Genomic DNA, 22,460 nt, shown 5'->3' on the forward strand with positions numbered 1-22,460 from the left:
TCATTTACTTTCATCTGCCCCAAATTTCTCTTCTCTCCCTCTTTTTAACCTTGCTTAAATGTGGTTTACCCAGGAAGTACAGAGAAACTGTTGCTTTGCTCCTGCTTCAAATAAACAAAAAAAAAGAAAAAAAGAAAGAAAGAAAGGACGGGGTGAAGGTTCAGGCCTCAATATGATATAAGAGGGGATTTTGAACCTACCATAACCAACCCTCAAATATAGCCCAAAGTGAAAACCCAGGAGGTACTTAACACCACATCAGAGAGGGTCAGCATCAAAACCCAATGTGAAATGGATAAATAAAAATCACAAAGAAAGCTGGGACGACACGCAGGACAGGAGGCAGACAAGCTGGCTGGATCAAAAACAAGACACAGGCATGCCTGCACGCCCCGCAGCTCTGTCGCAGGCATGGGATATACACCACATAGGCTGCACTTAATATTGCAACTTTAAACAATGCAATAAGAATTGATGTGAAAAGGACAGAGATAAAGCTGGAGACCCCATGTATAGCCCACTGATGATCTTCCATCTGGATCTCATCTCTGTAGCCAGCTAATGCCTCCCCCGAGGGCCACAGCTCGCCCTTAATTTGTTTCATTTGTGACCCTTGACCCTTCAGTGCCCTGCCCCCTCAAACACAGATTGAGAAAACACTCTCTCTGTGTATTTCCATCTTTTTTTACTGCAAGCCTCCTGCTGCTCTCACCGCTGAAAGTTTGTTCAATATACTGAACATTGAACTCCATGATAAAAATACATACGTCTGAGAAAATGGGTCGCAGTGTTGTGCTTGCCGTCATTTCATAAAAACCATCTCCGGAAGCAGAGCAGCATTTCAGGAAAATAATACGTTACAAACTGGCATTGAACTACTTTTGTGTGGAACAGTTTAAAAAAAATGTAAAGCTAAACCTTTCCCCTGCTTTGAATCATAAAGCAGCAGACAGATTCAGCTGTAGACGACTGCAGCATGAGAAACTGCATCACATGAGGAACAACTTTAACTTTAAATCAACAAAGGAATATCAATAAACCAATGTCAACATCTCTGTCTGTCAGCACTCGTCAGTCTATATCTGTAATGTTGTTGGCCTACTTTAGATACTGGGGCAACATTCGGCCCATGTAGCCTCGGGATGCCCTACAAAAAAGGGAGAAAAAAAAGAGAGAGAGTCCTAATGGAGGCATCCTTCAAAACATATTCTTGTGCAGTATGCAGAGTGAATTATCTAACACCCTGAGGTTGCCTGCTGTTGGCTGTAATAGTGGTGCCTAGTGAAGTGTAGTGAAGGATTGCTATGTGGTGCAAGAGCTGAAATGTTAAATGAAATTTGCCCACAGACTGTAGCCATCCTCAGTTTCACAGGGAAACTCTTCTAACAGTGAAACAGTGGGGACAGCAGTAAGGGAGGAGGCCATAGCCAAGGGTGCATGGTAACTGCTGTCAGAATTAGGCAATCTGACTGTCGCCATTCCCAGCAGGACGTAACATATCTAAGCACTGGCATTTTACTGCTCCCTGTCAGCAGCAGGCCGAACGGAAAAAAAAGGAAAAAATAAATAGCACAGAAATATCCTATGAGATCATTCCTCAAAAGCATCAGACATGCAGGATAGAGCTCCTGATGCCAGTAGCTGTCTTTGCATTAATATATACAGAGGGGAGGGTGGGGGCAGCTGTGCGCCACATGTGGTAAGAGAGGGGTTGGCTACAGGGCAACAGCCCAGTATGGAGCTGCGACAGGAGGCAATTAGCCTGATGAAATATACACCATACAAAAAGACATGAACAGCACTGACTAAGCCCTGCAGGGAGTTGGTGAATAAACTGGAAAACAAAACTACAACAAGAGATTTTTCACTTTGTTAGTGATTGTTCTTCATGTTAGGTTTTGGATTTTTCAATCAACTGTTTAGCCTTAAAAAATAAATAATAGTAAATATTACATGAAAAATTTTAATATACCAAAGGGAAGTCTTAAAATAGCTCATTCCACCCCCCCCCATTTGGCCAAACAACTATCCAGATACAATTTGCATTGCTAGAAAAATGCTAAAAAGTTAAGTATTTCTGTTAAACTGACGACTGGCATTTTAAAAAATAATTTTCCTGTCTGAAGCCTACTTAATTAGTAATGATGTCAGCATAATGAATATCTGATAATAGCAGGTAGATGCATTTATTTAAGGAGGATAAGATAAACGGTGGTGCTATGTTAGTTGTGTGTGTCAGGCTCACCTTTTACCAAGAGTTCAGGTTCTTCCTCCTGTCCCATCTTATTCTTGTCAATGATCAGGCTTTTCATCTCTTCAGAAGACTCCGAGACAGTGTGGCTAAGTGGAAGAGGAGAAAGAGAATGTAAATAACCCTGCTTCCCTCTCAACTCAAGTCTTCCCCTGACTACTCCCTCCCATTAGACAGTTAATTGGCTCAAAGACACACAGTTGGCTGTGACCCCCCGCCCCTATGTGACTCTTTGCCAGCGTTGAGCCTCTCTGATACTCTTAGGTGGGGAGGGGGATCACACTGAAAGAGGTGCCACGAATATCTGTCCTCTAGCGTTTTCCCACTTTCCCTCCCTAGGAGCACGCAAGCCCACAAACACACACTCATACATACCACGCCACTGTGGACAGCTCGTCTCTCTTTTATCACTTTGGCCGGCGAGCCAAAGGGGCGACTGAAAATAAATGTGACAGAGCGACGCCGGCCCCGACTCCCAGCCAGCCAGCTCATGCTGGTCACAGGAAAGCAGAAGGTTCAAGAGGTCACCGCCTTAGATAGTTTAAAGCATAAACATCAAAAACATAATTAAATCTGCTGAATGGATGTTTTCTTGTTCGCCCTTTAATGCCCCACAATCAAGTCTACAGCCGTTTCCACGCACACTGACTGTTCTGCATCTGGTCAGCAATGCTGTGGACAACTTCAGACTTGTTATCTCTGGCCAAGGCCCATTTCAATTCTATTACATTGTTTAGACGTTTTATCTCTTGTCATTTATTTACCTAATTACTCGTTTGTTTTCTCTATTTCCTGGATCTAACTAGCATGTTAGGTACAAGTGACGAAGCGCTCCTTCCTTCCTGTCCTCTCCACCTCTTCTTCCTCCTGGGATTACCACTCAGGAAATGAAATCAAGCCCTCCCTCCTTCCCTCCCCGGGTTATCTCTCATCTATTTACCTATGCATTTGCTAGCTGATTTATGTCATTATTGATCAGATAATTCAGGAAGGTTCCTCCTCATTGAAGGCAGCAATAATCAGTGGGTCAGAATATACCTTTATCTGCACTGGCTCAGATTACAGCAGCTGCCAGTTTCTGTCCTTTGACCTGATCACTGATCACAGGGGAGAGTCGAGATAAGGTCAAAGGATTTCTGAAATGCTGTCTCTTATGCATATGTTATCTTTATGATGTTTATTTGCAGTGGCTGATTCTAACTAACTGGCATCTCTAATTTAAGCTAATGTCCAGACACCGTGAAACTCTAGCAGGCCATTTTTTCCATATGTGTGTATAAATTGGTAGGACGCATAATCAGAAGGCAGAAGAGAGAGAACGAAAGAGAGAGAGACTGTCACATTATACTCAGCCATGCTATAAAACTAAGCCTGCTCGCCTGCCACAGCAGCAGCCTATGGGGATCTCTATCACCCCGTCCATCTACAGACCCCATTTAAATGTATTAAAATAAACACAGAAATGTGACATCTCTTTTTTTGAGGTTGTTAACTCCCTCTACATAACAGAGACATTCACGCAGACAAAGCAGCCCAAACAGGATGGGAAAAGGATCTATAGAATAACTATGAGAGGAGTGCGTAGCTGTACTATTGTTTCTGTTTATAAATATCAGTTTAGTCTACATGAATATTAAGTCTGAAATTCTAAATAGCTTCTCTAAAGAAAAGCAGGATTTGAGAGGGGTGTTTCAGAGAATTGAGTACAAGTGACATTCAGGTCATGTCTAATGGTTATCCATCTTAGAAAACTTGGCTCTTGTGTGCATTTTTTTTGCTACACTTCAAGCACATTCATATATATTATCTCTGACCCCTAATGGTGTTATCCCCCACAATGAACCTGAAATACCAGACAAGCCAAAAGTCACTGCTACAAGGTCATGTACAGAAAGAGGGAACATTAAAAGAGGACAGAAACTCAGGTAGGAGGCCAGGTTTCTGTCCAACGTTTTGAACTTTAGCGTCACCGAAAGCCCGACTTTCAAAATAAATGATTTATAAGCAGGGCCACTATTGTCCCAAAACCCACTCTAACATCGAAATCTATACATCATTGACTGTGGCTGCAGACCACAGCGGTATAGTATTATTACTACTGTTATTTCTATATAACAAGCTGTTTTTGTGGCTAACATTTTTTCTAACTCAAGAAGAATTACATTATAAGATATGAAAAAAACAACACTGTAGGCTATATCAGAGAATAACCATCATTGTCCTCTGACCACATGTTGGAGGTATAAAAAAAATTGCTTCAACAGATTTATTACTCTGGTATTTTGCAAGTGTAGGTACAGACACATGTGGACATTCCATTTTGTCTATGTATACATAAACTGGGTAAAAAGTACTATTTCTTCATGGCAATCTATGGTGTAACAAATGGGGCAATTGTCTAAGTAAAGTTGATGTGGGAGTTTTGGATCTCCACAGCTGTCCAGCATCCCTACAGTACAACCCCAGTCCAACCCCCTCGCCCCCATACTACCACCCCCCACATTCCCAGAGGTTGCAGCAGCAGGCCGTGACGGTGGGGCGGTAGGCAACTTCCTGAGTGCAGGAAGCAATTTAACATGGGGATTAGACACCACGACGAATAGAGCTAACGCAGATCTACAGACCACACCTCTATAGACCGCACCTCTCTCTCATTTGTCCTCTCCTAGAAGGCAAGGAGAGGACTTTTTTTTCAGTTTTTTTTATAATCATTTGCAATCTCAGAGAAACACATTGTACGGCAGTATTGCTTTTAAAACCAATATGGCAGCGCATGTAACGTTAAAGTGAAAAGTAAAGAAAGCAAAAAAAAAAAAGGATTCACATCACACAGGTCAGTTTCAACTAGAAAATAAAAACTGTTGGCTATCCTGTGAAGTGGAAGAGGGAGAAGTTATGAAAATAAGGCTCAGAAAAAAAGAGACCTGATTTGTGAGAGGAAGGGACATATTTCCCTATTATCACACAACCACAGATATCTGACTCCACAGCGAATACAAAGCACGTTTTAACAACCTGTGTAGTTGCATGCAGGCAATATCTTCTGTCCTCTGTACAGAAGATATTGCCTGCGTGATGTAAAGCCAATGAGGCCTTAAATACTGGGCTATGTAACAATTTGCGTTTGCCGTATCCCAAATCTTCCAATGTAACAAATTTTGTTTTGCCATCTCTTTTATGCCTAATCCCCACAATGGCAACGTCAATACACAGTTCAGGAGTCGATGTGGTTACAAGCAGCAAATTATTTGTGATGTATTTGACAAATGGGAACAAAATAATAGAGAAGAACATACCAAAGAAAAGAGGAAGAAAAAGATTAAGAGTACAATATAGCTTGAACTAATGCAGAACTCATTTCACCTCAATTTGGAAATGTGTTTCCATTTTACATTTTTTTATTGGTAGGATCAAGGACACCATGCTTTAGAGTCTAATAGGGTGAAAATTGCCACATCGTACCAGTAATACCAACACTGTAACTTCTTTTGCTTTACAAATGATTATTTGGAGGGCCTGAAAATCTCAGGGGGTAAATAAACGTCAAGAAATTATAAAGGTTTAGCAAGATGACTTATGCCAATACCATTTATGTCATACCCATGATAATAAAAGGTCTTGAACACTCATGTAGGTGTATACAGTTGAATTTGTCTACCTTCTTTAGCTGGGTGGAGATTGAGTAGTAATTAGTAATGAGGTCACCAAATTCCATGCACTAAATAGAAAGACAAACTTGAATGTTGTCTCAAATGTCTCACCCTTACAGGTGCAACAAGACTAAAAGGAGAGGCAAGAACATGTCAAACAGCCACGGGTGTGTACACACCCACAAAGGCAATAGGAAGATATCTAATAAGCCAAAGCAGGTAAAGTCAGTGCCATATGAGAATTTAGCTTCCTCCCAGCAACTTCATTACCTGCTAATCTTGTCCATATATGATTATGTGCTCTGCTTTGTAAGATCTCGTACCCTAATTTGGGTTTTGATTTTAGTTTTCCACAATCATAGTATAACTAGGTCACTTGAGGCAAATTTCAGAGGTTTATAAAATATCAAAAGTTGTCCTAACCACAACCTCACTTCGAATTAAAGTAAAGTAAAGTAAATGTAATATAGGAATAGCAATGCTAGGAATAGTCAAGAGGAAGTCTGGAAGACCAAATAACCTTTTGAAAAAACTGCTCATTGCTAGAAAGAAAGGAAAACCCCGGTTTGACTGCCAAAGGACGTGAGGAATATTTAACAGTCTGGAGAAGCGGTGCCACTGTTCTGAAGTGCAGTGGCACCAACACAAAAATTATCCTCATGCATAAGTCATCAGTAGAAATACAGTTTTGGTTCCTAACAACAAAAAAGTGAATTATTTCCTGAAAAGAAACATGCACGGCTGCATGAATGTGCTAACAAGCCATCAGTCGAATATTTTTAAATTCGATTTTGGTCCAGTACTCATTTAAAGAGATAGGTCACGTATCTGTGATGGTATATGATCTATTCAGCTCCATTCTATTCTATTTTGTTCCGTGTTTACGACATCACATCAAGCCATACCGCATGTCTTTGCACTTTAATGCTAGTCGTACAGCTAACCGGGGACGTAGCTAACAGCAAAGGGTCAGTAATTTGATATCCCAAGAGATTTTCTTTGTGTGTTTGCAACAGTTTGTGACTTAACAGCAAACAGTGATGAAGTAAGCTGACAATGATTGAATGTTTATTGAACTTCAGTGGAGTGTGTGCCAGACACACACCCAGTGAAACTGAGAGGAGGCAGAGAAAAACTAGAAAGACCATTAATGACAGCAAACCACAGAAAAGACTCACAAGGAGTCCCGCACTAAGCCGAGCAACTGCAAATAAACTAGACAATAATACCCTTTTTTTATTTTATAGATTGCTGCTCATCTTTGTCCCAAAAGCAATTTAGTACATTTATATATTTTTATTTCTTCTATTTTCTTTTACAAAGTTGGGAAATTAAAGACACATAGAGGGAGATTGCTGGTCTCTAACAGTCTATAAATGAAGCAGTGCTATCAAAGTTGTACTTGTATCAGCAGATATCCAAAGCAAAGGTATACTATGGACAAAAGTGGGCCCCACCTCTTAATCTTTGATTCATTTTTTTCAGTCCTATTTCCAGTTATAAAAAAAAAAAAATTGAGTCTGCCTTTATAAACATTTGTGAAAGAATGGACCATTCTACAAAGCTCAAAGAATCCAAGCACAGTACTTTAATAGAATGTTAGTTCATGAAATGTATTTCCTCCAACATATTACACAATCATCTTTAAGTAGTATTTGCAAAGCCGAAGTGTTTTAGGAACCGCAGCGACTCGGGCACTAAGTGGCAGATCATGTAAAGTTACAGAGTGAGGTTGCGGAGTACTGAGGTGCATAGTGTGTCAAAGTTGCCAATGCTCTGGTGACTCAATAACTGCGCAGCTCTTAACAACAGCACAAAAACTGTGTGTCGGGAGCTTCCTATTACAAAGTTCCGTGGCCGAGCTGCTTCTTTAGGCATGCCTACTGCATGCAAGCCTTGACCTTGTGTAGGTTTTATTCATATAATGTATCGGTACTGTGACCATAAAGTTTGCATACCTACTAAAAAGAGTACGTCTTTGAACACAAATATTTTCAGTGATCCCTGGCCCAAATAAATGGTTCTTTCAACTGAAGAAAATGATGTACATGATGTGAGTGTTCCTTAAAGCCAAGGAGTGCAGTTGAGTGCGTGAACTGCACATGATGCTCTGTGAACAACAATACAGCTTGCTGGTATGAGAAATGTGAACTACTTCAATTTAATCTGTGTGAACTGAACTTTGAGCTAGCTCTTGCAAAGGGTGACCTTGCACAACACTGAGCTTAGGGAATATTTTACTGCTGGAGCGAATATTAGATTCATTTAAATGCCAGCAAATCCCGGAAGAAAGGATGTCCAGCAATTTTTTTTTTTAAAAGCTGGTGATAAAAATGATCCTAAACATATTTCAAACTAAACAATAAACTACCTGAAGAGACACAAGTTCAAGCTTTTGCCATTGGCCCTAAATGCCACAAAATCTCCAGATAGACCTGAAAGCAGCATGCATGCAAGATGATCCATCTTATAGAAGTAGATGCATTTTAAAGGAAGTAAGAATGCCTTAAAAAACAAAATACTCTTAAAAACATGCTGCTGACTATGTGAATATTCAGTGTGTACAGATATGGAGATGGACATTTGTGGAATTATTTAAACCAAGATTACCTTTCTGATCTCTAACTGAGATAGAGAGCAGAGATGGAGATAAAAAGGTAACCATCATTTAAAAAAATTAAACAGCGTAATATTATAAAAGTCTAAAGATTAAACAAATTAACCAAATGTCACTTCTCTAACTTTTCTCTAAAGAGAAATTTTTGAAAAGGATTCCCAATATTGTGCATGATTTTTTCACTGTTTTTTTTTTAAAGCAGCCAACGTTTAGGAAATCTGTACAATGACCATGACACACATCCAGCAGTGTGAGCAGCACAGTGAATTAATTAGTTTGTGTCTGTCTGCCTGGTTTTAGTTTCTGTGGCAATGAGTAATTGATTTCAGTCCAGGATCTAATCACACTGCTGAGACATTAATTAAAGCTAAAGAGCCACTGTCCTTGCTCTCGGGCTTGCATGACCGCAGTGAAATGAAACATTCCTTGTAACCCAAAAGAACATGCACGGTTGCAAAAATGACCATTGCATTGATTAGTCACAGGAATACTTGGGAGAGTTGTCTGATGGATAAATAGCTCAGGATGTGCCCAGAAAGGCATTTAGAAAAAGCACCAAGTAAAATAAACCAAAGTTTATTAAAATCATGCTCATATCAGAGGCTTAATAATCATTCTTCCTGTAGAAATCCATCTATTTCTCTTCCCTTCTCCATAGAGTGCATAGGCTGACTGCATGGGCCTCTGGCTGAAACTGGGCTGGTGGGAAAATGGGAATGTGGTGATTAAGACTGGGCCTATATGACCTCCCAGCTAAAAATACACTGTTTTCTCAAGACCACTGCCAAGAAGCTCTGGACTAGGCAGAGGGGAGAGGGAAAACAAAGTCATGTTATGAGACCTGAGTAGGAGGGACAGGAAGTCTGAGTTTGTGACTGAAGAAGTGTTGTCAGCAAGGCATTTTATGATAGAGAGTAAGTGACTCTTTAGTTTGAATAAAGCCATTCTACTTGTGAAACTTAGTAACGCGGATTAAAACTTTCCATATTTGTTGATGTTGTAAACAAGTCCAGATTGTGATGGTTGGATGGTTGACAGACAGGACGACAGACATCCAGACAGGCAATTACTGGGGGCCCACTCCTAAGCTCTTCACGCAAACACTCACTTGTGTTATGCATACACACCCTCTGTCCTGCATGTACATACATTTACACACATGAAATACATTCCTTAATACTGTTCTCTTTTAGTTATCTAGTGGCAAAAACTTCAAGCTTCTGACTACTTCAGAGAGCTGTCAACGAAGAAGAGGAGAAGCTAATTCCAGAACAGATAGAACAGAGAAAAGTCTTCAAGTGTCTACTTTCTTTTTAGAACAGTTTGTACTCTCCCCTGCCTCAGCTATGAGAAGGAACTTGAGAGTGAGGAAAGGGAAGATTAATAAAATAAATAAATAAATAGTGACAATGTAAAATGGATTTCAGCATGAGAACAGCAAGGAGGGAGGTGGCAGCTGGGTGGCACTTCCTACTGACCGAAACACCAACGCCTCGTGTCATCTGCCTGAAGACCCATGTTTGGACAATTAAACATTTTTATGTAATTTTGTGTCTCCACACCACCCAAGTAGGTTTTGGGAAATTTTCAACTTTAACTTTAGGAGATTAACAAAAGTATTGCATTAACTGGTTAGGAATTACAGCCCTTTTTTAATACAGTCTCCCATTTTTAAAGTTTCAAAAGCAACTGGACAGTTGAGTGATAAGTAGTTTCATGACCAGGTTCGATCCGTTTCCTTGTAATTCAATGACAAATGAAGCAGATGAAAGATCTAGAGTTGATTCCAAGTACTCGACTTTTACTTGGGAGCCATTCACGAGACCTCAAGAGGAACTTTGCTACCCATCCAGGCGACCTCTGCAGTCTCAACTAACTGCAGGTTTAACAATGAGCAAAAACAGAAGTTGCTTTTGAAGAAGTTACTGGCAGCACGCAAAGTAACAACTGGGGCCTTACCAATGTGTTGTGAGGTCAGTTTCACAATTGTTAATATGCAAATTGTCATGACTACAAACAAATGAGAAATGGCTGCAATCATAGTATTGTAATATGGTAAAGGATTTACCCTTAGGCCCCCTCCTCTGTCCAGAGATGGCCGTTCCCTTTTCACATAAATGCCCTCCTTGACTCCCTGCTCAAACCATCATTCCTCCCTGTCCAGGATGTGTACATCCTCATCATTTCAAGAGTGGCCACTGGTCTGTAAGTGTAAATAGACTGTGGAGTCTTGGCCTGACAAGGTAGCTAAGGTTGTTTGGTTTCACTGATGTATAATTCACAGTAATCCTCCTGTTTGCGTTGGGGACCCCGATCCTCAGCTTGGACACATTTTCTTCAGCGGTCAGGACAATTTGCATATTAATGATGCTGAAACTGAGCACATGGTCCATTGTTAGGCAATCATGCTGGTTTTGGTCATTGTGCAAATGGACTTTTTATAAAGTTGGGGAAACTGAGACTAAAGAAGTTGCTTGGATGCATGCAAAAACGTTTCTCTCACTGGAAACGCTACGTCCAGATGAACGCAATCATCTTTCTGGGATTTCTTGATGATTGAGATTGATTAAGATATATAAATACAATTGAAGGAGGCCATCTTTAAATATTCGATTGGTGCTGATACAAGTAGCAGGATGATTTCTGAAGTCCACATGGGTATACTCTGCTCAAATTCACACATATGCTGCAAGACTCATCAGACAGCACTTCACAGTGTAGGTAGATAAAGACCCGAAGCATACGGCAAAAGCAACCAAAGAGTTTCTAAAGGCAAAAAGAAGGATATTCTTTCATGATGCAGTCAACATCATCTGATCTCATCATCTGATTGAACGCAGAGCCCTATAAACAAGCAGCAACCAAAGGTGGCTGCAGTGAAGGCCTAGCAGATCATCTTAAAAGAAGGAAGGACAACACATAAACAGTTATAAACAGGCTTATAGTCTTCAGTTACTTCATTTCAAATTGTGTTAGTTTGTCCAATTAATTTTGAGGAAATATGTTAGGAAGTTGCAGGCATGGATTCTGTGAGACCCCCTGAAATCAGCTAATGCATCAGGCTTGTAGCACGGCTAATTAGCAGAGTATAGCCATGTTAACAAAAAAAAAAACCCTAATTAATCACAGTCACACCTTTATTCCATCTAATTGTTTAGATTAACATTTCCTTGTGCACAATGCAATCCAATAGTTTGGTCAAAGTCCGATGTAAATCAGAGCTTGCGTCTCCTCTTATGCAACAATTAAGATGAATTGATATGACTCAATTTGTTAAAATAGCAAAGTTCTGGCTTATCAGAGCCTAACTTGGCATTCCTTCCGTACAGCTGAACTTCTGGGTGTGTCCATTCATTGGCCAGGTAATGAGCAAGCGCTATGCTCTCTAATCTTTGCACTTACTGTGATGATTACAGCCAGGCAAACACACAGACTCTTCAAACTAGTAGTTAATCATGCCATGCGGACCACAACAGTGCAGAAATGACATACATGCACACACACACGCACATGAACCCGAGCCACACCTCTTTTAGGAGTGCTGTTGAGGCAGGACTGAGTCACCCAGTCCTTACTTCTTTCCGTCCTATTTTCCCCCCTCAAGCCTCAAAAGACACCATGTCACGTATGACTACAGCAAAATATTTCATCTCACATAACCACTTCCTGGGACAGCTCTATTCTTGTTGAGAGTTTCTGCAGATCCTCGTCTGTTCATTTGTGATGGGCGATAGGCCTACAAGTCAAGCTTTGTGATTCATTGCCTGTGAGTCGGCAGATGTACAGTTACGATTGTGGAAGGGAGAACGGGGTGGTGATAAGGGCACGATGCCAGAGATAGAGAGAAGCACAGCCTGGCTACATCACTGTCTGAGATCACAGCCATGCACTAATAGTCTGGATCAAGCCCTCCATGAATCACTTTTGACTCTCATTTGCATTAACATGTAATCCACATGGCCATTTGAATGTCATTTACAGTAAGATGCCCTGATATTGAAAGGGTGATTGGTTAAAGTCATCTAAGATGAAGATTACATTAACCATGTAATAAAAGTAAGTACATCCCAAGGAAATCCTCTGCCATTCACATATGCAGATAAGCAAACATCTCATCCCTTTTGAAGCAATATCTTTAAATAAGTTCAATCCAATCCAATTGAAAAATAATTACTTGTCTTTTGTGGAAAAAGTAAATACAGGAAGCCACAGAAACTAGTATTGCTCCCTTTAGCAGAAATAATTAGCTTCTTGTATGCATTTTTCATAATGACTCACTCTGGTGTAGGCTTGCTAAAAATCTTGATTGCGCTTCATTCAGTGGTACGATCCTTAGCACTGTTTTTTTTTTCTACTCAAAACCCCACACAAGATCTGAAGGGGATTCCAATCAGGAATTTGAATGGGCTTATTGAGCCATTCTTCAGTGGATTTGCAGGGAGGATGAAAACCTGTTGAAAGGTCCAGTTAAAGTTTTATCTGTTTAAGACTGCTGGCTACACATTATCTTCAAGTACCCTTTGATATGATGCAGGAGTCATAGTTCATAATTACTGAATGCAGGCTCCCCAGGTCCAAACATAGCGCATCAACCAGCATCACTGTGGCCAAGCAACCCAGTCTTTGATTTGTCTGTGCAAAAGGCCTGGTCTTCAGAATATAATCATTAACAAACTGTAGGTTTTGCCTATTCAGAAAAGACACGTCTTGAACAGAGGTCCAATATGTTCTATATTTGTCTAATTATAAAAACATTTACTTTGACATCAATAGTATATGTGCTTGCAACAAATAGTCTATTCTTCAGCTAATTATCTGGTGAAGTCTGTTCTTGACTAATTGCAAGTTGTTTAAAATTCAGCCCATTTTTCTCTTATGATACAACAAATAATGCTGGGTTCATAGGCAGCCATAATCTCTTTTTTTCCCCTCTGAGGGCCTTTATATCTTAGCCGAATGACAGGGCACACTACAATAGCAAATGACCTAGATATCCGAAATTTAAATAAGACAAATTCCATCTATTAATGCCTCAGGAGGTTGGGGGTGTAATAAATGTATGGTTTTCCTTAATGTTCCCATTATTTGAATGCACCCGATTTATCTATGAAAATCAATTGTTTGGAAATTTAAACATGTCAAAAACCTCCATCAGACATCTTTCACATGGAAAATTATTGGCAAATAACACATAACAGCCATAACAGCCCCAAATAACAGCCAGGTTAACTTCTTAATGGTAAAGCTCAACCAGTTTGAAAGACTGAAAACTAATTTCACCTAAAAGAAATCAAATATCACCACATAACAGATCATCTGTCAGTATGTATATGACTCTGTACCACTTGCATGCACACATGACAACACCATGAGATACTGAAGAGGAACTGAAAGAAATCAAGTATTAACACATGCGCCTGCGGATATATACAGAAATCCCCGGCGCTCAGAGGAAGTATACAAGTAAAAGACGGAACTACTACTTCCCTTGTCGTTTGCACTGTAGCCTGCAACCAAGTCGAGCTGAATGGGGGAACAAATCGAATTGGACATAAAATGGACTTTACCCTGCCAGTTCTATGTAATGCCCAGTCAAACCCATGTGATAATAGAGCATATAATTTCCTGGAGAATTCATAGTGAGAGATTGGGTGTCACATGCCCCGTCTCCGGCATGCTCTTCCCAGAAGCTATATACGCTCTATTGGAAATGGACCATTTCCACTACAGATAATGCAGCTGACATGTACAATCTCTTGCTATTGGCTACATGTGAAAAAGGACAAAAATCAGACAATGCTGGACAATGTCCAGATCCAAATCTCCCAAAATTGACCAACGTTCAAGTGTGAAATTGGCTTCTGTAGCTCCTTACCCATTTGTTCCATTGGCTGTGCAAGATGGCTGAGAAACAATCACCTCAGCTGGAGTCTGTCAACAGAAAAGAGAGAAAAGGGTAAATCGACAATCATGCACCACAGACATTGCTTTAGCTTCAGAAATAGGCCACAGTTTGAAGTGATCCTTCAATGCTTTGCCTTCAGGAGCCATGTTACAATAGGGCATGCAGTTGTTCCTGGCAAGCCTCAGCACATAGCTGCACTATTCCTGTAATGCTTGGCTTTTACTTGCAAGGAGTAAACTTGATGGGAGAAATAGGGCATGCAAAACAGGCTAATTTAATATAAGTGATGGGAACAGAGGAATTTTTCATGCTTAAGCTGAGTGCACCCCAACATTCGCAACCCAAAGTGATTTTTTCTCTCCATTCGTTTCTCTAAGAAGATTAACCTAAAAATAACATCAGTTTTTGAGAATTCATGGACAGCCAGAACAATTGTATTTATCGTTTCTATCTGTGAGTTGATTGCTATAAGTTGTGAGAGTTTGAGGAAAAAAAAACAGCAAGAAAGACAAAGAGACCCTTTAGCCTTAATTATAACAGCTTGCATTGAGAAAGTGCCTTTCAGAATCTTTACACTAAAGATAAACACATAAGTGTAAAGATAAAGTCTTTACGGTTATGCTATTGACAGAAAACAAAATCAAACAATAGCAGTGATTATGATAGAGATGAGAAGCCTTAAAGACCCAAGGTTTTCCTGATTAACTGCACTTTACCTAGTAAAATTTATTGTGCCCTAATAATCATCTGATGAACAGATTAATTATTTACTTAAATATTAAACTGAAGCTGGGATAGGCTGATAGCCTCGATAAGGAAAAACAGAAGAGAATAGATAGAAGGATGGATATTAAACTGCAAGCCAGCTATTCATTTAAAAATCACATAAACACCTTCTTGGACGTTAGTTTTGTGTGGAAATTGGAATTAGTTCCTCTACTGACTAAAATGAGCCTACCACTGGCAGACATGTAAAATCAGATTTCATGGGTGAAACAATGAACTTTTCATTCGAGGACTCCCCTGTGAAGCAGAAGATGGAAGAGGATGTTTCCTTTCACAGTGCTCCGGCCCCTAGATTCCCAACCTGACCTTGGAAAACCCCATCAGACAGCTTGCCTGTGTGCAATTTGGACAGATTCCCTGGTGTGCAGAGCAGCACTGTGTGTCCCTGTGGCCTGACTTGTTGTCTCTGTGAACCACAGCCTTGAGCCAGCTCCTGTGGCTGCCCTGACCCAACTCAGGGGTGTTGGCCTACCTGAAACACTATCCAGGTCAGTTCTGGGCTCCTCACAGTTCACACACCACACTTTACTACAGGGCAAACTATCCTAAGTTTAACCATTGCCCCACAAAACAGTCTAGGCTTCTTTTTAGATGGTTCAAAAATAACAAAGAAAACATGAACTGCAAATTTATAGGCTAGCTTGGAATCTATGTTATATTTTTAAGGCAGACGGACCCATATGCAAATAAGGAAAAGATTACAGTTTGGATAATGAGATCTCATTAATGTTTAACTCAGAGGGAAGTACTGTAAATGTCAAACCATACTGATGCGAACAAATGAACAGACAGTGTGTGTATGGTAAATCATTTAGCCAAGCCAACAGGCCTAATAAAAAAAAATCTAGACAGACATCACATCAATGACAGGAAACCCTTAATAAAAATCAGTGACATAAAAGCAATAATTTAATAATATCAACTAATCAAACAATCAGTAAACTAATAAGACAGGTAGGCACAGTCAAAATAGTCTGAGTCATTGCCCACAAGTCTTTACAATTTACTGAGAAAAATGCTTTCCAATAGAGTTAATGGGCTGTGGGGTGAGGAACAAGGATAGCGTGCGATGTAGAGCCCTGGCAAAAGATCTCTCTTTGTGGACGGCAGGGTATGAATCATTCCAGACTAGAGCAGAGCTTGAAGAGAAATAGGGAAAGATGCCGTGATGTGTTCATTCCGTGGCTGACTTCCGCTCTCGCTTTTCCCAGTTTATTCTCTCCTTCTCTTTCTCTCTCCCTTCAGCTCTCCTGGGAGGCTGAGTAACCATGAGAAAATGCTTGGGCTCAGCCAGTGTCGGCCTGAAGACCAGATGTGTGGCCTCGAGGTGGTGAGGCAGAGACGCAGCGGAAACCAAATATAAACCAGCGTACCGTGACACCTCTGAAAGCAGAGGGCAGCAGGGATGGCTAATAGGACCTGCTCTCAGCAAAGCAGGACTGTGTCTGTTTGTTCCGAGCAACAGGATGCACTGCGGTACTCCAGTCCACACTTACAACTGCCTGGGCCTAAACCTCTGTGGTGGTAGTTTATTGGTAAAACTGCATACATATTACATAAATACTGAATAATGGTTTTAGTGGAAACATGGAAAGAAAAGAGAATGACGGATATCCTGCCCTAAAATTAGTGCCCAAGTATTCCTACACTGGAGGCATTCAGCCTGGTGTGACTGTTTGGGCAGCTGTTAAAGAGTAGTTTCTTTGAATGGCGACTGTAAACATGAAGAGAAAAGGTTTTGGCATAGCCCTGTGCTCTCAAGGGCCAAGCCTACATAAGCATCGGCACTGACTCATGATCCCAACGTCAGTAAGAAAAGTCCTGGCAAGGAAGAGTGTGTCATCTATGGCTTTGGTACTTCAGTTTCTACACATAATGGTGTCTTCTGGCAGCATGTTGTAAAACAATGCAGGAGCTCGTGATTTTGAATGTCTTGAGGATGGTTAATGATGGTTAATAATCGAACACAGCCCAGATGGCTTTCCTAGAAATCATTATAGACCAACCCTTCAACTGACCTCACCCCCTTGGTAGAAATTATGGAAAACCAAACAGTATCAACTGGATCTACTCTGGGGACTGTAACACAGTTAAGATTGACCAGCTGATGTGAGATTGGAGTAGTTTCAGCTGTGTTCCTAATTATTGGCTCAGCTTAAGATATTGATAACAGAATTACAACTGTCACAATCAGAGTGGCACAAAATAAGAGGTAACATGATTTGCTGAAATGCGTCAAGCGCCTGGAAGCGTCAATAAATAACTCCATCGCATGAGGGGGATTTATTATTAGGCGAAGGATCTCTAAGACCAAAATAATGCTTTACTGCCAATTGTTACTGTGAATTACAACAGTCAACTATTTGATTCCTTCCATTTACAAGTAATGTGATAAACTGAACATGCCTAACCACATGATAGATTAAGACAAAATGTCCCTCAAAAGAAAATACATCACTCAGATTAATACAGACAGGCAAATACTTTATGACTCAGGTCACGCCTTTCATATTCATAAATATTTACGAGCAGAAATCAATAGAGCCAAGACTCTAATCGGTGATGTAACATCAATGTTGGGGATACAGTAGCTCTAAAAACAAAGCAGCATTATGAGCTTAAGAGTGGTGAGTTTTAAACTGCCAGAAATAACAAAAGCTGTTTTTAAACAATTATTCTTGCATAGATTACAAATTTGAGCTGACCTTTTAAAATGTCGCTGTATCATTTCATTATTGGGATAGTCTTGTATTCAGCTCATCATTTGAACAAGACTGTTAGTCTATATGCCATTAAATAAGCCCTTTATCTTCTCTGATTACTATAGGAGTTCAGTAGGCTTGGTTCAACTCTCAAAAACGAAAAACAAAAATGCAACAACTTAGTTGTAATCATAATTTTGCTGTTCCCTGTTACTATCAGTTATGTATCAGCTCATATAAGTCATATTGGATTCTTATAGTAAAAACTAGATTCAACGACTTCACTTGGTTCCTTTTTGTTCAGTCAATAATGGCACTCTGGTTATCTTTATATGTTTTTAAAAGGCCAGGATTCAAGTCTCAATCAAGTTTCTCTGAAAAAGCTATAATTCAATAAACATTAAACCAAAGCCCCCAGAGGAGCACAATTATGCACATGCATCATAGGTTGCATTTTAATGAGGGAATCCGGGAAAGTTAGAGGAAAAAGGATCTCGGTGTCTCACTTTAGAAGGCCATCAGCCATCTCCACTGGGACATGTAACTGTGATCTTGTATTGATTGCAAATATGAAGCACCGTTGGGTTCCTCTGACCACCAATGGTAGAACAGATGGTAGATTATGACCAAGATAGTGTGTGCTACACACCAACACCTCTTCGGATAATGCTGAGTAACAGATGTTGCTCTTATCTGGTGGTTTTTGGAACTGTTAGATTTCTATTGAGCCAATAACTGTGTAAAACTTATCTGTTTCCATCGTTTACATGCAAATTGCTGTAGTGTATAACTGGCTGGCTGCAAAAACACAAAGGGGGCAATAAACAGATAAGCAGGATTTGCAAGTAATGGCTCCAGGTGGTATTACTTTCATCTGCAAAGGCTTAGTGTTGGTGTAAAGTTTATCTCAGAAGCACAAAATAGCTGTGCCTATAATTTCAACCAGCACATAATGTTATTTAGTGTGCACTGAAGTCAAAGTCTAAAAATATGATCAAAAAAAAAAAAAAAAGAGCTGGTGTTTGGAAAGGCACAAAATCCTAACAAATATTTGAGAGCATTTTTTTTTCCTGGGACACTTTACATTAAGAGCTGCATGTGGGGTTGTACAGAAAGAGCCTACCTTAATGCAAGGCAACAATGCCCCCTTACAAGTGGGTGGACAATGCTGAACTCTCTGTGGCTGATCAGATGACTAACATTACAGAGAATACAAGGCCACAGTCTTATTTGCCACTGAGCAAATGGGAGGCCAAATACACAGGATCAGTTCAACACAGAGTTCGACAAGTTACATCAGAGAGTGTGTGCATGTGGGATTGCTCAATGTTGCCCAGGCCTCAAAGACCACACAAACCTAAACGTTAAACTAAGGATCAGTAGATTCTGTGTCATGCATCAGTTTTAGAGGCTTGTACTGAACAGACAACAAGGTTAACAGTGAACATGTATCTAAACTTGCACGTGAACACTGTAGCTCACCACTTCACTGGACATAATGCCATAAACGGGAGCATGATAAATTCTTTATCATACCCTGAATTTCCAACCTATATGTACAGTACTGTGTAAAAGTCTAATTTATTAATATTTTGCTCACAAGAAGCCAGACCCTCTTGGTAATTTTTAAGTGGTCTTTAGTAACAGGTCTCAATGTCTTTCAAACTTTTATTTGGACATTGGCAGCTTTTTCAGTCATTTTCAGTCCAGTCCTTGTATGTGCTCATTTTCAGCCAAAGATGCCCATTTGACAGGCATAAAAAAGTATTTTTGCACCAACAAGGTGATTCCCAAAGAGCTGTTAGCCGAAATGGGAATGGCATTCTGTATGTCCTGTACAGCAAGCAAGAAAAACTTGACAAGTAGAGGCCAAAAGCCTAAAGAAACCCTAAAAAAACAACAAAGATCTGACAGGACCAGAGAAAAGCATCAGGACCCTTGGTTGATTGATCTACTGTTCACCAAACTTCGGAAATGATTTCAGAGGAAGGGCAGCTGCCATGAAGCCATTTTAGCAAAAGGAAAGCAGGACAAAAGGCCAAATGACAAAAACTAATCTAAATTTGAAATGTTGGGTTCATCAACACATATGGAAAAGGCCAGGAGAGAGGTACAGTGAATGCCTAAAGCAAAACATGGTGGAGGCTCTGTCATGGTTTGTGGCTCTTATCAAAACTGATGGACTCACAACTACAGAGAAGTACAAACATTTTTTGTTCCACCATGTAATACCATCAGGAAAGTGTTTACTTGGCAACTGACCTCATTTCTCAGCATGAGAATTATCTCAAACACACTACCAATGCAGATAAAGCATATACGGAACACAGTCTGCCTTGGATTGGCCTCCCCAGAGCCCAGACCTCAACATTAGTGGTGTGGGATCATCTTGACAGAGAACAAAGCCAAAGATCTCTAAGAAGAAGAGAACTATTCCTGAGAACTACTTCAAGAAATTACAAGAAAGCTTGGCTGAGAGTGTTCAGACTGCTTTAAAGAAGGAAATTGATCATACCAAATATTGACTTTTAAGCTTGTTATATTTAAACAGTCTGTCTCTGCCTTGTATACTGCATGTATGTTTGTACAAATGAACCGTTGCACCTACGCTAAAGTAAAGGGTGACTCAAGACTTGTGCACAGGACAGTAGTTTTCCAAGTGAAATCATTTTCAAACACTGAACTAACATTCTTTTCGTTGAATTTCCCGTGTAGTATTGGTTTTAAAAACTGAGCAGTTTTTAAAACCAATACTGATGTTTTAAATGTAGTGTGGGCATTCATTAAAAACATGCTATTAATTTATTGGTGCTCTGAAGCTGTTCTAGTGCAGGTGGTAAGTTTTTACCCGTCCATTGGGAGTCAAGTCCTCCTTGTTGCGCAATTCAAAAGATTCTTCCTCCTCTTTCTCCCCATAGTCCCGTCCGAGCAAACTGAAGCCCTGCCTGCAGCACAGAAACCAGCAAACTCCTTGCAAAGGCATTCAAATCAGGTTAAGTGTGTCGTCTTCTTCTATCCAGCTCGGTAAATTTAACATTCACGGTGTCGTCTCGACCGTAAGTAACTCCAAAAGCTGCGTGAGCGCATACAGAAAATCCTCTCCATAGATGTCCAGCGAGGAGGGTGATGGAAAGCATAAGCTTATTTTCTTCCTTTATGTAAAGGAACATTAAATGTCTAGTAAGTGTACATGACAGCAATCGTTCTCCAACACGAAGATGTGGTTAAAGGAAAATCCTCCACCGCTTTCAGAGCTCCAGCTGCTTCATTCGCAATACTCTGCTTTAGACTTCACAAAACCGAGGCGCAACAAAACTCAAAGTTAGTATCCCAACCTGGTACTTTAAGTGAAAAACACCAGTGTGAGTAACCCTGACAGGAGCACCGCTATTGAGATCAGCATTGTTTGCTCACATTTAGCGAGTAACCTGGAAATGTACCTCAGCGATGTCTGAGTCCCGAGTTTGAACAAAAGCGTGCTGCTGCTTGGACAGGACCGTGTGGGAAAATAGACCACGCCCATCGACTTTAGCTCTACTGCGCTATTGGCTGGACACAGACACTCCCCGGGATACCACGCCCACGGTGCACGCCTCTCAAAGCAAACATCATCCACAGCGTCACATGTCCTGTGGTAGATGACAGTAATCAAATCATCCAGAATCAACATGATGTATTATAATATTCTAATATTGACTGTCTCTAGTGCTCACTTGTAGGGATAGTGTCTTTAACCGCTCATAAATCTCTCTGATGTAGTATTTGTAGTATTTATACAGACACTCATTATGTCTCAGCAGCCAGTTTAGTCTGTGAATATATTGAATAAGAACACAAAATCATAAGTATCTTAATAATACACTTCTAAATGACCGTTAAGTGTATTTTAAGATGACATTTTACAAAATAGTAATATGCTAAAATCATGACAAAATTCTTCACAGACTTGTTAGTGTTACGCTACATTATGTCAGTATCATGTTTGTATAATTAGGAATCTTTCACACTCTCTTTACTTTGCTCTCTATACTATACTTTACTAAAATCCACAAAACTGCAGCAGTAGGAGGCAGGAGCACTGGTGCTAAAACTAGACACGTGACAGATCCAGCCCCCTCAGCACTCATGGCTATTTCTCCGTTAATATGCCTTCATTTCCCCTTTGCTGCTCAGTGTGGACTTCCCCCACACACTTTTGGCTTTAACTCATTCCTCACCAAGTAGAGCTCCCAGCAGCTGGTTCACCCACATCGGCTCAATAGGTATACTTCTTTAATTCAGTTCTCAAATGCAGTACATACGAACTAAGGGTCATTTTTGCACTGTGAGCACAAAGGAACATCACTACTTCAGATACTTTTAACCTCTGCACTCTGCATTCTCCCTTGGGGCTTTGAAAAATCAATAAGAAGGCTTATGGGGGTCACATTTTCACCTTAGCATTATGGACCGTAAGCGTAGCCACCTCTTTACCCAATCTCCCACTGTCAAAAAGGAAAGAGGAAAGGAAGCAAACTGGTTTCATTTTAAGTATATTTTGTTTTGACAA

At 40.3% G+C, this 22,460-nt stretch overlaps 1 protein-coding gene across 1 annotated transcript in view; it reads right to left on the minus strand.

Annotated features, from left to right (window-relative positions):
• Positions 1–21,384, minus strand: part of plekhh3 (pleckstrin homology, MyTH4 and FERM domain containing H3) — a 36,515-nt gene extending 15,131 nt beyond the window's left edge. Inside the window, exons 1-3 of the mRNA XM_085271758.1 lie at positions 20,760–21,384; positions 14,394–14,449; positions 2,246–2,340 (exon numbers count right to left, since the gene is read on the minus strand). Coding sequence (XP_085127884.1) covers positions 2,246–2,340; positions 14,394–14,449; positions 20,760–20,894 — 286 coding nt within the window. The 5' untranslated portion in view covers positions 20,895–21,384. The remainder of the gene's footprint in view (positions 1–2,245; positions 2,341–14,393; positions 14,450–20,759) is intronic.
• Between the last annotated feature and the right edge of the window lie 1,076 nt (positions 21,385–22,460).

Source organism: Mchenga conophoros, linkage group LG4 (assembly GCF_057382185.1).
Source record: "Mchenga conophoros isolate Kocher_MC1m ecotype Shallow Benthic linkage group LG4, M_conophoros_male_GT1.1, whole genome shotgun sequence".
Classification (NCBI taxonomy): domain Eukaryota; kingdom Metazoa; phylum Chordata; class Actinopteri; order Cichliformes; family Cichlidae; genus Mchenga; species Mchenga conophoros.